This window comes from Labrus mixtus, chromosome 6 (assembly GCF_963584025.1).
Source record: "Labrus mixtus chromosome 6, fLabMix1.1, whole genome shotgun sequence".
In the NCBI taxonomy this organism is placed as follows: Eukaryota; Metazoa; Chordata; class Actinopteri; order Labriformes; family Labridae; genus Labrus; species Labrus mixtus.
The window spans coordinates 19,751,650-19,767,444 of NC_083617.1; the positions used below are offsets into that span (position 1 = coordinate 19,751,650).

At 39.1% G+C, this 15,795-nt stretch overlaps 2 protein-coding genes across 2 annotated transcripts in view; one reads left to right on the forward strand and one right to left on the reverse strand.

The window, feature by feature from the left end:
- The window catches only part of LOC132975683 (G-protein coupled receptor 4-like), a 390,218-nt gene that overhangs the window by 49,231 nt on the left and 325,192 nt on the right, over nucleotides 1-15,795 (forward strand). The gene's annotated exons all lie outside the window — the stretch shown is intronic.
- On the reverse strand, nucleotides 4,937-13,451 carry LOC132975657 (high-affinity choline transporter 1-like). Its single transcript, XM_061040368.1, has 8 exons — nucleotides 13,216-13,451; nucleotides 12,105-12,218; nucleotides 11,181-11,336; nucleotides 10,654-10,802; nucleotides 9,215-9,358; nucleotides 8,701-8,854; nucleotides 7,874-8,091; nucleotides 4,937-7,026 (listed from the first exon to the last, which is right to left on the reverse strand). The coding sequence occupies exons 1-8, from the start codon at nucleotides 13,397-13,399 to the stop codon at nucleotides 6,454-6,456; spliced, it is 1,692 nt and encodes a 563-aa protein (XP_060896351.1). The 5' UTR covers nucleotides 13,400-13,451; the 3' UTR covers nucleotides 4,937-6,453.

A 15,795-nucleotide genomic window follows, 5' to 3' on the forward strand; every position in this document is an offset into this window, starting at 1 on the left:
GACGTAGAAGATGTATTCCTGCAACTGTAGTGCCAAAAGAGCCAAACAGCCGAGCTGAATAACGTCAGAAATTAGAATGTTGATGACGTAGAAGGGAACCCCACGATCATTTCGCATCTGGAGGAAAGCATTGGCTCAAGTTAACAGACAGTTGTAAACATGTTCTGAAGTATTATTTTCTGAAATAAATATCATATGTCACACTGGTCATTCACTGTTGTGCCAGGACTTGCTGCAGCTATTGCACATGTTTTTTCCCACACGCAGATATAACGCATTCTGGCCCAAACACATACACGTACAAGGTCAAACTCTTGATATGGTATCATTAGTTCAAGACTGCAAAAATTACAAATGGAGACATGTTAACAGAAATTACTTGACGGCTCATCTTCACTGGATTTACTGATATGGACGAGCTGTAATTATGATGTTAATTGGTTTTGCCAGAGGAACAAGCAAACTTGTGGTGGAATAGACATAAATGTATCACTTAATAGCCTAAGTTACTATATCACTTAAAACTATAAATAAGTTAAATGAAAAGATACTATCAGGTTTTTACTGAATAATATCAGTATCCAAACCCCATCCAGCTCCACCTGCTCTTTATGTCTCTGTGATTGTGAATTGTTTGTTTTAGTTATTTTTAAAATTTCTATTTTAATTTTATTTTTTTCCCCCTCTGTCATGATGCTTTTGATGTTGTGTGAAGCACTTTGAATTGCCTTATTGTTGAAAAATTCTATATAAATAATAATAAATAAATAAATACATTTCCTTGCCTATCAACCAATTTTGGTTGTTTGTCATTTATTTGTGTCTCAGTTAATTAATAAATCTCATAATGTACTTGTAAAAAAGGCCTGTTCAGGTTAGTATTTTATTCTGCATCTCCCGTTTCTGAGTGCACCTGAATGTGTTGCTCTTTGTCTGAGCGCCCCTGAACGCAGCACAGCGCATCTCCGAAGTAAGGCAGTGAGGGAGACATGCCCAGACTAGTGATGTGAAAAGCAGTTCTTTTCAGTGTACTGAATCAGTAGAATCAGTTCAGTAAAGTGATTCGTTCAAAAGATTCGTTCACCGAATCGTTCAGTACTTCTCCGCAGCTCTGCCTGTGAATCAGAATTTAATAAGCTGAAACACGGCCGAACGTTTAGTTCTGCTCGCGATCGTACTGAGAACAGCCGGTGGTGAATAATAAACCAATGAGCTGAGAATTTAGTTGGATAAAGCTACAGTTTGCAAACGGAAAGCTGCTAAAACAATCACATTATTTTCCCCGACCGTTCTGTTCAGTACGTTCAGTACACGGTCAGTTCGTTTTGAACGAATCGTTCACCAACTACACATCACTATTATTACTGTGTGCGTCCGTGAGACAGGTGAGTTGAGTGTTGCTGGAAATGAATGTCTTTTGTATTGTTCTTAGCTACTTTGCCTGTTCAATTTCTAAGTGCTGATGTTGTTTTTTCACTTTAAATACATGCTAATTGCTAGCTAATTGATACCAGTAGCATAGCTTGTTACGTTGCAAAAGTGCATTGATTGCTAAGTGCTAAGTGTTTTCAGCAGTCTGTATTCTGGAATGTTCTATGTATAAGTCACATTCCTAATTGTCTTTCTTTTATTTCTTTCATTATAGAACCACACACACATAGGTTCAATTATTTCAAGGAAAGGAAAGGCCTCAAACTCATGCCTTGTACTGTTCACCTGAAATGTATATAAATGGCTTGAATTGGAACTGGATTCTCCATCTTTCTTCCTCACTCACACCTTGCATCAAAAATAGTGTCCTGACCCGACACCCTGAGGTGATTGCTGCCACCCTTTATTGGATCCTTAATACCTCTCATAATGTACTTACCATGAAAAACACAGAATAGATGGCAGCCATGGTCAAAGGAAGGCAGATACTAGTGATTACACATGTTACCACAAGTCTGATAAAAATAAGTTGAGAGTTATTTGTGGAAAAATCATAGTCTTGGTCAATTTCGCTTTGACCATAGCTTTCATTCTGTGAGGTGTTGTTCAAAAAATCTTCCATTCTTCTCACAGAAACCTGTTGTTGGAGAAATCATTGAAAAGGAGAATTAATTCTTTACTTGTCATTTAAAATTATTCAGTTTACTCACAGTGCTTACTACTTTAAAGCAACCTCAGGTGTTAAATGAAGCCAATGCAGAAGTGCAAAAAGCAGCATTTCCATCATAGTGTCGGCTCCAACATTCAAGGAAACCCCATTAGAGCCCATATTAAATACTCATTTGTATTTCTGGACTCTAAAGCTCATTTCTTTATTCTTAATAAGTCTAAAGGGGAGAACATGTTTTATAACTCATCCATTTTGATTACATTAGGGTAAGAGTTGTGCATAATTAAGCACAATAAGATGATTTAGGTGGGCGTGTTTGGCTGTTGGCCAGGAGGCTAGGTTTCACTTAGCAAAATCCTGTTGCTGAACTTTAACTCTCAATTTTCCTCATAATTATTTTCATCATCTGTTACATGCAAGCTAGACGACAAGATTGGCATGTTTCAGCAGACAAGATATCAATGTCAGCTCCACCTCTTCCTAGTTTGTAGATTAGCCAGAATATTAGTTGGATTTGGCATTTCCAATACGGCGACCGCTATCATTTGGCTTTATAGCTCCACTTCAGAAACAATTTGTTGATGTCATTGTGACTACGTCTATGTTTTATACATTCCTAACTTTTGAGGTACAGACAGTTCTAGCATCTAGAGCTAGAGCTTTAGAGCCTCAGTGATGGCCCATCTGTTTTTGTGTCTCAGGCCCAAAACTAACAGTCACTGCACTTGGCTATGTGTGCTCTGGAATGACACGCCTCAGGAAATCAGGTTCCCCTTTTCCACCTTTTCCAACAGTCCCCTGTGGTCAAAATGAAACATCTGTGCTTTGGTCAAAATTAAACATGAATCAAGCACCAGAGGAGGTTTGTGACCCTGTAAAAGCAGCTCTCTCAGTGCGCTCTGTTTTGGTGTGTGTGTCTCTTTAAATACGATGAGCCCCCCCCCTGAGTTTTCCCGGTAGACATCAATCCTCTGTAGCGAGAATAAAAATGGCAGACCTGCACAAAAGTTTTGTTCTAGGCTGGAGGTGGAGTCCATGGGTGGAGGGTATTTTCTTTTACCAGAATCCAGTTTGTGACATCACAAGCTGAGCAAATTTGAAACGGACCACTTTTCTCTGCGTTATTAGACTTATGCAGACCACAAACAATGGACTGGAAGGGTTTATTTCACAGTTTGTGGGTCTGTAGACACTCATGTTACCCAAATATGTGTCAAAAACACAAAGTGGATTTTTCATATGTCCCCTTTAAGAGTTTGGACTTTTTTTATTTTATCATAATTTACTTCTACTTTTATAACACTATAGCAAACTCCTCTATTTGTATTATTTTGTGATTCCTTGGTTGATGTGTTTGTACTTGTATCTGGCTCACACATACAGTTTATAACCCATCAATTCTGTTTGGTTTGGTTTCCTTTTAATGTTGCTCCTTTCAGATTTCATTGTTTGTAAAGCACTTCATAAAACAACATCTTGAAAAAATGTAAGAAGAATAAGGAAAATAATAATAATTAAAAACTAATATCCCTTTTCAAAATAAAGTATCTTTAAGCAGATTGTTATCCCTTCAAGTTACTATGACTTGATCTGCTGATCAAGTTGTTGCACATCAGTTTCTAGTATTTGTAACAGTTAAAGAGAAGAGTGATATAAAACTATTGATTATCATCTCATCATACATCTATTGTCCAAACTGTTTTCTTGTTATATGTTGAAAAGTACATTTGCAGTTCTTTTATCCTTAAAAAAATGTTCAGATCCAAAATAGTAAAGTCGGGATATTTACCTTTGTAAGCAGCAAGAGCTCTCCTGAATGCGTCACCTACACCGATGGGTGATGTTCTGCGCTCTACATCCAAACAGTCCTATATATGCTGAGTGATAACATCTAGAAGGTTGATAATAATCTCCACCTGCTCTTCTGAAGAAGGAGGAAAATAGTATTCTGGCATGAATATGTAGAGTACCCTAGTACAATCATTTGAGAGTGTAAAAATACAAAACATTATAAGCTAAAAAATTAAAGATAAGTCAACAAAGTGAGAAAGTTATTAAAAGAAAAAAAGAAATCATCCAAGAGGGAAAACAATTCAGGTTCGAAGCACGGTTACTGTTTGTGCCAGGATAGCCTTTCTTGCAATGGTTGTAAACTGTGCTGCAGAGACAGAAAGGATATCTGAAAGGATTGAAATGGCTGTTGAAAAAATAATGGTATTACTGGAGAGGAATACTTCAGGTCCTCTCAGAACCAATAGGTTGAAGGGAAGTATTATTTTTAATTAGATTTCTTCTCCCCCCCCTTTATTGTTTGAGTAGTCTGAATACTGTAGTAATACTCAAAATCACAAGCGGTGTGTGGTGCTTGCAACTTTTAGGATGCCAACCGCCTTTAAAAACCAAGAATACCTGCACACCTCAGCAATGCCAGCAGGACGCAGTGTGGCGCTGTTCTTCTCCCATGCACAGGCTATGGCGGGACTCTCTTGTTGCTTCCTCATTCTACTGAGCCAAGCTCAACTGAAATGAAGGACTGTTGCCTGTCTCATTCGTTGGTAAAGAATCTAAACTGTTTAGGTTTGTGAACCAGTAGAGACTGGTTGTAGACAAAGAGATATCTGTAGTGTATGGACTTACTTTTCTAGTTCTAGTTATCCTCCCTTGTGCCCTACAGCACATCTGATGTGTGTTTGGCTCTGTGTGTTACCTGCCGTTCTGCAGTAAACTGTCACGATGAGCTCCGTGTCCGTCTATATTCATCCTTACGTATGCTAGTTGTTCCAAACACAACATTAATGAATGACAATATAACAAACTCCCAGGCAACAACACACATTCCAAGGCACTAGCAATGTGCTAGTTTCTCTTTTATTGACACTGTGAGAGTAAGGCTTCAGAAGGGATTTATTAATAGACCAGAACACTGTACACATTCAAGTGTGTAAAGGCAACAGAGGCAAGCTGGAAAAAGAAAGAGGCAGCAAACTTCATAGAACATCGTACGGCCTTAAAGACATGTGCACTTACTCAGCCCAAACAGCCCCATAATCAGTAGCGGAGCGAGTGTGGGGGCAGAAGTTGCGGCCGCCCCGGGCCCACTGTTGTCTCAAGGGGCCCACTTTGAGCCAAATTTAACATGCATTTTGTTATTTAGTTGAATTTCCGAATAAATTTGGTTTGACTAGGTCTGAGTCTCTATTTTCTTTTGCCGCAATCAAGACACACAATGTATTTTGTAGAGCAGAGAGGGGCCCCCCCTCCACTGCCAAGAGGGTTCTCAACTTCGGCAGCAAACAGCACCAGCAAGGCCTGTTTGTAATGTCATTGATTCCACCCCTTAGCACCCCCTTTGCTGGGCCCCCGCTGCTGTCTGGAGTTTTAAAAGCCTAGTCGTCTGTCTGCTTTATTTCTGTTTACCTTGCAGTTTTTCATAACATTAAAAGTGTAAAAAAAAAAAAAAAAAAAAACTTTTTCTCATTGACAACTCAACCTGGCAAGTCTCCTCCCGTTAATAGCTCCACTAACGTAAACGCTACTAGCCAAGCAAATAAACATGTTAGCGAGGAGCACCCAGCTAGCTCCGTGCAGGAAAGTAACAGTGCTGATGAAAACCTGTAAAACTGTAATATTTACAGTCTATGATGAAAACTTCATTGGTAAGTTGTTTCATCATACGCTTAAGAGTCTTTTGTTTGTGGCTGCATGTGTTGTAGACCGCCGTGGCTGCTTGGTTAATCCCAGTGTGTCCTCACAGTGTACTGTTGGGTCCTCACAGAGGGGTTTTCTTTTTGGCCAAATTTGTCAGATAGTTTGACAACTTCCTTTGTGACGTTACTATCGAAATTGAAGCTCTTGCGTAACTTCAGTCAGGAAGACTATATAATTGCTCTTTTGCACGCTCACTCACTTGTCCGCTGTCATTCTCGAGCTGTCATTGTCTCGGGCGGGATTTATTCTGTCCAAGCGCCAAAGTATTTCTATCAACATTTCCATGTTATCCATTGTAAAAAAATATTTTCTTAAATAACTTATGAAGTATTGCTCATATGCAAATTGGGTTTTTTGGTCATTTAAATAAGCATAAATATGCATAAAACATCCTTTAGAACTCGTCTATCCTATGAGATGCTGAAACTTGTTTAATACAGATTTATGTTCACAATTTAGAATTTTGGTATCAATCTTCTTTTATGTTCATCATTCTCCACGTGACACAATGGAGTTCATTATCTAGCTCCTCCAACTGTTTGAAAAACAAGTCCATTGTTGCATCAACCTTTTTTTTCCCCCATCATGAGGTGTATGTTGTTAGGAGAGGTAGTTACATTTTGTTTGATCATGATCGATTCATTTCAACAAGTTGATTCCAACATTGGATCCAAGACATCCCCATTCTCACTCAGAGGTTGTGAGTTGTGAGTTCCATTGCTCTTGGTATCGTTCGTTTGTAATGATGGTGTTTCTAATGGTCTTGGTGACGGGTGCTGGACTTTAACTAAAAACACGTCCCACTTCTCAGGCATGAGTCCTCTGTTGAAGAGCAGAGAAGCCAGATAGGAGACCAACAGAATTGTTGCAAAAGAAACCAGCATACAGATGGTCTTGACAGGGGCATACTGAACGTAAACCCCGTCTTCGAGGATGCATCCTGGGAAATGGATGACAGGTGGTAGCCTTATCAAGGGCTCTCCACACAAAAGTCTTACAAAGAAACCCAGAAAGAATCCCATGGTGGCACCGTAACTGTTGGAGATGTTGAAAAAGAGCACGCAGACCAGCTGTGGGAACATGATAATGTAGGCGATTTCTCCACCCAGGACCCAGAAAGCCATAACACCAGTGTGCAGAAAGGTGAGCGACGTACCAGCAAGGCCAAATAAAACCACAGCAATGCGAATCACCCACCCAATCTCATTCTCTGAAGCCTGCAATGAAAAGAAATAGAGAAAAATAATCTTTTTTTTATGCATCACCCAACCTCTTTTTTACAATTTCTTCTGTTATTGTTGGTGCAATGCATTTTCAACAAAACGTAGGTGAATATGGTGTTATTTAGAACAGGTAGACTATATTTGCACATAAGGACGTCTGAACACTAGGGGGTACTGAACACACTTTAAGCACACCAATGGGCTTGCATGATGTCATCGCTTTGCAACAACAATTGAGGAAAATATTCAACCTTTTTTAGGTCGATCTTACAACGTTTTCTAGAGACAAGTGCATCGGTAACCCCATTATTGTGATGGACAGGCTTTCGCCAAAGAGTAACATGGCTTTGATTTTTACCAAATCATTTTCAAGAAAATTCAAAAATTAATCCAAAATTTTAAGGGTGGAGTAGGTGTAAAACCTTTATTTATCCATAAAAATCTTGAAAAAACCCGGAACACCTGCATAACAATCATCATCCCCTTACTGCTCTTTGTAAACAGTCAGAGATAGTAAGTTTCATTTTTAAATATTGTACTTAAAAAGTATTTCTTTGTGTATTTATCATTTTAATGTGCAAATTGTTTACAGCATATTCCTCCTTTGCAAGATCTGTTCTTTTTGACAGTCTTTTTTATACCTTTGTGACCACATTTTTGAGTTATAGCCTACAAATTTAGATGTTTTACTGTTTCCTCATCCATGTTTCCAATATAATGGGCTTCGTTCTGAAATCCATGCTCCTTGTTTCTAGAATTTAAAACGATGTAAAAAAAAAGAACCTGTGCAACGTTTCCATCTGGTAAGCCATTATTTTCTACCCTCTTTCCCCATCTTTACCTTGGTCCTCAAGATCTTCTTGTAGATATTTGAGGAGAAGATGGAGGCTGCAGACAGCAGGGCAGAGTCGGTTGATGACATCACGGCGGCAGCCACGGCTCCGATGCCGACGACGGAGATGTAGGGGGGTGTTAGGTGTTGCAGGGAGAGGGGTAGAATCAGACCCGTCTGACCTTGCTCAAACGGAGATGGAGAACCGTACGAGGTCAGGTTCCAGTCTGGGAAATAGAAGAAGTACAGGATTAATGAGTCAATCTGATAGGTTTATCAATGGCAAAAATACTATCTGAACACTGTCACTATGCTGGAGAAGCTAAAACAAGCTTAATGTAACCTTTCAGATAGTATTTCTAATATGACGGCTTTGGGTTCCAGAATAAATAATCACCAATTTTTATTAGTTATTTTTCTTTGAATGACTTTTTTGACAGTGGGCCAAGTCATGAAACCATAAAGCATAAATAGGAAAAAGAATCCCTGCTTTTCCTTTCTGCTAGTTTAATCTTAAAGGAGATCACCAAATGTAAAATGTACAGTGAAGAATCACTTTATTCACTTTAAAACCAAACATTGCAATTGAACAAGCATCATAGCACCCTGAAACTTTGAAGCAAAGCAGTGCCCAGTCTTTTTTGTTTTTAATATTCTACAGTACTACCACAATATAACTTTCCTTCACTGGACAATATTTTTCAAAGAATCTCCCAACAGTTTCTCATTTAAATGAGAACACAACACTAGATTGGGTTCTATGTACGCATGTGCTCTTGGTGGCTTCAGTCATTTTTATTTTTATTTTTTGTATTTTTGTTACACAACCGCGTTACCTGTCGATGCAGCCACTGCACCAATGAGCACAGGAGGAATTCCAAACGTGGGGATGAGGAATGCCGCAGCGTAACATCGCAGCTTGGCTGTTCTTGAGGAAGAGGCTGATAACGTCCTTTGGTGGAAATCCTGGAAACCAAGGTCTCCTACACTCTGAAGAAAGAGTCAAATCCCCAAATTAGCTCCAATTATAAGCCAGCACATTTAACAACCCACTGAAATCACAAGCCAGCACATTTAACAACCCACTGAAATCACATAGGAATGTGTGAATCAACATGCATTTCTGTAAGCCTTAACTTTAACTCCATTAATCTTTATAAAAAAATTAGATTGGATTAGAAAAGATGTCACAATGCATTGCCCAAACAATTATGGAGAATAATCTAAATTTAGGAAATTATTTCTGTGATTTTGTTGTGTCCACTTATTATGTGAGCTTTTCCTCTGCTGCATGTTGAGGGGCTTCATGCGTCTCCATTAATGTGAACGTATCATATTCCACAATCTCACCAGGAGTAAAAAGATATCGATCCACCTCCAGGCTCTGTCTGCAGTCACAGTGCCAACCCAAGGAGCCTGAAAGGTGTGGTTGAAAGATGTGGTGGTGATGTCAACAGCGGTGGGGCTCATTAGGAGGAAAGGTACACACAGCCACTGAGGAGAGGGAGATACAACATAAACACACACACACTAAAGCCTGGCACACAGCGACGATTTTGAAAATGTGAGAGACCCCACACGACGACGACTCCTGACAGATTACCAGTTCAGTTCTTAAAGTGTGTGGTGTGCGACGACATGACCAACTCAGCACACCACACACTGCTGTTGTTTTCCAGCACACGTTGTAAAAAAACACTTGTGTTGTTGCAACAAAACAACAAGTTGGTCCTGAATTTATGACATCCATCTAACTTTATGTTTCGCGTTTGCTGTCGTCGCCATGGCAATGTTTGTTGTGCTTTCTGCTTCAGTCAGCTAGCTTCCCTATTGGCTATTGATCCGTTCAACATGGCAATTCACAGAGTCCGTGCCCGGCCGTCCACATTGTTTTCCCCACACAACAGGATTTCTTCTGTCTTCTGAGCAGATCGGGGAGGTTAAAATCACTCTTAACACAACTCACACCACAGGAGAATCTGGCAAGATGATCTTTAGATCCATCAGATAGTCGGGCCTTGGCTGACTTTGGTCGGCATTAGCTCGGGCATTAAATAACAGCCAAGGTGTTTTGGTCTGTAGTTTTGCAGTTAATGCAGGAATGCAGACACAAGGAAGGAAAAACACAAGGCAGTAAAACAACTTTAAGATGACTGTTACAGCTGTATGTTTCCCTGTGCTGTTTGTCCCTTCTCCCCTTCTGTTGTCTCCAGCCCAGGTGAAACTACTAATTGAACAACGAGGCACACCTGGCCTCAGTGCTTAAAAGCACAGTGCCGGCTGCAGGAAGAAAAGGCATTTTGGAGTTGGGCCTGCTGTGCAGCTCAGTCAGGGAGTGGCTGTTGTGTTTCATTTAGTTTTGTTTCTAAATGTTGACAGGTGAGTCATTAAGGTAATTAGGAGAGGAGGTTATTACATGTTGAAAGGGAGTAGCTGGAGGGAGGGACAGAAATGCAGAATGGAACAGTTACCACAAGACCTTTGATCAGTATTTCAGTGATTGGCAGGAAACACGGCATCATACCTATTGATAGCATCGGAAAAATGCTAATAATACTTGGCTAGCATTATGATATGATTGAAAATTGGATAGGTGTCAGCATCTTAACTATTAGTTTGGTACTTTAGGGGATTTGGATTACAAAGTTATTATAGCATATGTGGTGACAACGTTGTGGCGTTAACTTAAAGCCAACTTGATGTGAGGTGTCCTGGGTGAAATAAGAGTAGAGATTTGACTAACTTTAAAATGTCTACGGGATGAAATCAGAAGTGGTTGAGCAAATTACCGAGGTGATGAATATTAGAGTGAGCTGTATGATGTCTGTGTAGGCCACAGAGTAGAGACCTCCCAGCAGGGTGTAGGTGATGGCCACAGCAGCAGAAATCCAGATGCACACAGCGTAGGACAAATCAAGGATCACACTCATGGTTACACCTGAAAAACACACATGCTGTTGCCGTGCACACGTTCATTTTAAAATACACACACCAACAAATAAAGAGACATAGAACATAACTGTATGTATCACTAACAAAGAAATGACGCAATGCCAACTGCTTTAACCCCCAAAAATGTGTGAAATGGTTCAAAATTCTACAAATTGTGATTCCATATGGAAAAAAAAAAGATGTGATATTTGTGTTGAATCACCTCAACTGATGTGAATTATCTAAAATTCTAATAACAGATATACCAGTGATTCAATACACAAACACAACTTTCACCTCAGCAGCAGTTTGACTGAATTTGCATGCAGTTAAACACACAAAAAAACACATGTTCATACACATCATGATGCAGTCAACGTGTTACCCAAGCTTATCAGCGTTGATGTCACCCAAATGATTTCTGACAACAGCGGTGCCACGGACAGAAGTCCAGTCAGTCCGTGTCCATACTTGATCTGGAAAGGGTCCATCATGGTCACATACTTTCTGTCTCTCATTGGCTCAGCGAAGAAAAGACCACCTTGAAAAGAAACAACAATAGAATAATAAACAACAGCAGAAACTTGAACTGAATTGCCTCTTTAATGTTGTATTTAATGTCTGTTAAGCTTTTACAAATCCCTGTGTCCTGCTGTAAATAGGAAAACTAAATGGTTAAATCACACCAAAAAAAAAAAAAAAAAATGATTAGCTTATCAAGCCAAAGGCTACAACTTAACTGACAATGAATCACAGGCTTTGTGTGTGTGAGACACACACACACACACACACACACACACACACACACACAATTAAAAGATCTACACTCCACCCTGCAATTCCTGAATTCCAGCTTGCTTTCTTCGTATAGGAAATGAGAGAGTGTGTGTGTGTGTGTGTGTGTGTGTGTACGTGTACGCCCTATGAAGTTCAACTCCAAAAACTTCAGGTGCACCAAAATGCTAAAAGTACAAATTTACAGAATTCCTGCAAATATTGCATATTCAGCATCATGAGTTATCCTATTAAAATGTGACACCTGTCTACATTACTTATAGGCTATTTATCTTGGTTTTAACGAAATACTGTACTTTTTGCTACATTTCTATTTTTTGTTCCTTTGTTCTGCAACAGGAAACCAGATGTTTTTTTTTTTCTCAGTGGACTAAACTGCAGTGTATACATATCCCAAAGTGTACCTTAAGTAACATTTTAAGTGTGTGTTTTAAGTGTCATTGAGCAATGAACACAGGCAAAGTTATACCGCTAAGTAAACTTGAAAAACTCAAGTAGAAAAAGCGTATCTTACCAAGAATAAAGGCCAACGTTGCTGCCAGTGGCATCACAGCCCAAATCAGTCCCAACTTTGGATCATACACTGTCTCAGCTGTGCCGATGATGAAAGTCCCGCCAACCCAGGTAGCTGCAAGATACAAAACATATGTTAAACTTGTTTTGCAATTATCAAACTTCTTAATAATTTTATTCCTGAATTTTCCATTTTGTTATCCTTGAAGTTAAGCAAGTGTTTCAGCCCAAGACATGATCATTGTGACATGTCAACTAGACATAAAGCTATCTGCAGCTACAGACTGTTACTTCAGTCGTAACATTATTGGAAAACATTTGATGCATTCGCATGGCCAACTTGTGAACTAAATACCTTGCAAGGAGGAAAAAAAAAACCATGTAAAATAGGGATGCAGCAATTCTCAAAATAATATTGAACTTTTCATTACGTCATCCATGGTTCAATATGCGCTTATGAATTGCGTTTTTTCTGTTATGCATAAGACTAGCTTCCATGCATTTTATTTCTCTCTCTTGCAGTTCGTCGAGGGTCCGCTTACATGGGGCGCCAATTGTAAAGTGTAAAAAACAACAACATTTCTCCACATTTAGCCCTAAAACATCACTTTTTATTCACATTTAGAGAAATATTTAGAATCAGGACATGTATTTTTAACATTTAGATAAAACATTCAACATTTAGATATAATATTTAACATTTATATTTGCCAATGAAATTATCTTACATTTCTATTCACAAAAGTAAATATGACAAAGTTCACAAATATTTCTCTAAATGTGAATAAAAAGTGATGCTTTAGGGCTAAATGTGGAGAAGTGTTGTTATTTGTAGTGTGCGCAACTTTACAATCGGCGCCCCATACGCTTAAGGCTGGCTCCAGGAGAAGTCACTTACACACAACAGCCAACAAAGGCTTTTCTTTACTACAATTAACATTAACAGCCTGGTACAAAACACAAAGAAGGTCTGATTGTCCCCTATCTGCATTCAATGGGATTCCAATACCCCCTGCAGTAACGGATGGGTGACGTCACTCAGTCCATTCGGCTAAATTCTATCGGTCCATGCCTCCATGCTCAGGGACAAGGGACAAGGAACCCTAACTCACCAGTTGTGGTAAAGATGCCGACTACCAAGCTTATCTTTCTGTCTCCCAGCAACGCCATGTCTGCATGGTTGGCCTGCGTCCTGTTCCTGTCCCGTTTGGATTTCATGGAAGCCCATATACCAATTCCCAGCACCAGAAGGTAGAATATGATGGTGGCTACAAGTCCTGGAACATTAAGAGCCATGATGGTGTCTGTCCTGGCGCAGTGCAGAGTGTGCAGAGCAGCGTGTCTTCCTCACAGCGTGCATAACTGGCTTGCTGACTGTGCGGATGTTAAGGGAGGGGTGTGGCTGCCTGAGCTGATTTGCATTACTACTCCACAATTAAATAGACTATTTTTATTGCCCACTCCCTAAAATTGTACGACAGGTTTCTTTTTTTAAACACACTCAAAAAATGAAATAAGAAATAATTTGGGTAGTTTGGGTATTGGGAGACATTCCTCAGAAAAGGTTCTGCTTTCTCAGGTGATATTTTATAGGAGTAACCTATAAAGATTTGCATAAAATAATCTGTTGTTACTATGGAGGGGTTTTGGTTTATATTTCCGGATGAGTCTGTTATTAAAGAAATGAATGATCTTGTTGTAGTTTTAGTTGATTTGCAAGTAATTTACCCTTTGCATTTCAAAATTCGAAGTGTTCGTGCCGGTGTTTTAGAAAAGTATGTTCCATTTTCTTGTTAAGTAGCCTATATCGTTTAGTTCATCTTTGGTTCGATCTCTTCACCTCCTTCTGTAGGTTATCTTCCTTTGCAATTTCTTCTTTTTTTGTATGAACAGTATGATGTTATTTTTTCCTCTCATGACAGTATTTCCAGTTTCCCGTTGTGTGCACACTGTTATTCCTGGAGTGTTGTTGGATTCGATGAAGGATGCTCATTCCTGTTTTAAGTTTTGAAATTCTTGGTCTTTGAGAAGTGAATTGTTGAAGCGCCATGTGGGTCGAAGGGCAAGTGGATAATATGCGAGTCAGGGAAACCAGATAGCACTGTGAATAAGGAATTAAAAAGGGGGATGAGTCTGAGGCCATGGATGTTTGCCAGAGTCAGAATGTATTTTCCTATAGTTTCAGTGATGATATAGCCTAACTACCTTCTGGGTCTGTTTAGGCCCCTACTTAAGAATTCAGCTAATAAATATGAGAGGGAATGGAGAGGGAAGCCTGTCATGGGGGTGGATAAATACATTTAGATAAAAGGGTAAAAAAAATAATAAGTACTACTAGTAATTGAAAAAAGGATAGGCCTACAAATAGAAAAAAAGCTAAACTAGAAAGAATGGTGAAGATATGTATATCTTACAAACTAACACTCACACACACACACATAAATACACACTCCACTTTCTGCCCTTTGTTTCCCTTATTGTTTGCCTGCACTGATGTTTCCAGCAGTGTTTAATTGCTCCCACTTACCTTACTATTAAGTCTCTACGGTATGGTATGGATAGATGGTATGCCATGCCTTAATTTTGAAATCAACAATATGTAATATGATGGATATGCTTAAAGGCTTTATATGCGATTTTTCACACTTAAATATAATATAAATCAAGTATCTCCTCTGAAAATAACTCGGTGAGTCATGAGTTCTCCTCTGCCATTACAGAGGTATAGTTCTACACATCCACTAACTATGGTCACTTCGGGCCCCCTGAAAACAATGCAAAACCAGAACCTTTGTAAAGGATATTCCACAACTAAAAGGTTATATTGCTGGGACTAGTTTCACTTCTCATTCACAGTGGTCACATGGTCAAAACCAAAAGGAAATTCTTCAGTGATTTTTTTCTCAGTGAAATGTGGGACATGTGGTAAAAAAGTAAAGTACAACATCAGAGGCAGAGACAGAGAACTGGAAAAAGAAAAAAAAAGATCTGAATTTTCCACTTTATTGTCAGCCATTGCATCCGGAGGTCAAACAATGTGACAAAAAATAGTGCACTGTGAACGTAGCACAGCCAAAAATAAAAGTATCACAAAATAAAGATTTTTCTGTTTCCATAAATGAGTGTAAAGCTGCTCATTATTGGGAAAGGAGATCTCTAAAATGATGCTATAGCTGTGTTCCAGATTTCAGTCCAGATGTAGACAATTGATCGCTACCAGCAAATGTATGTTTTTCCAGGATCTAGTGGAGTGAAAGACACATTTCAGTCCTTTGTGCAACTTCTGTCATGTGATGATGAATGTTTCTTTATCAATCTAGAGACGATAAAAGATGCACACACCACAGGATGGTACGTGGGGCAGCGGGGTACAGGCAGGTTCTCGTAACTTGAATATCAGAGGTCTTTTTCTGAAAAAACATCATTATAAGGATAAGGACACAAAAGAAAAAAAAAACATTCATTCTGTATCTGTATCAAGGGCGTTGAGCAGCTTGAAGTTGTCTCTTAAAAGGAGAATCACAGGAAATTATTTGGTTTAAAGACAGATAACAGGTTTTTTAATCTCAGTCAGCCAACCACACGCTAAAATCCAGAGCAGTTGATGCATCAAGATGTAATCTTGTGATAGTGATGTCATCTGAAATGTTTTTAGTCCTTTTCCATCTTTTAAGCTCTTTCAAGATCAAGAA

What these genes read in the sequence shown, in the direction of transcription:
- LOC132975657 (XM_061040368.1), bottom strand. Translation starts at nt 13,399, where the DNA reads ATGGCTCTTAATGTTCCAGGACTTGTAGCCACCATCATATTCTACCTT. An exon ending in AACGTTGGCCTTTATTCTTG is followed by an intron (nt 11,337 to 12,104) that starts GTAAGATACGCT and finishes TTTCTTTTCAAG; the next exon opens with GTGGTCTTTTCTTCGCTGAG. An exon ending in CTCTAATATTCATCACCTCG is followed by an intron (nt 9,359 to 10,653) that starts GTAATTTGCTCA and finishes CCCTCTCCTCAG; the next exon opens with TGGCTGTGTGTACCTTTCCT.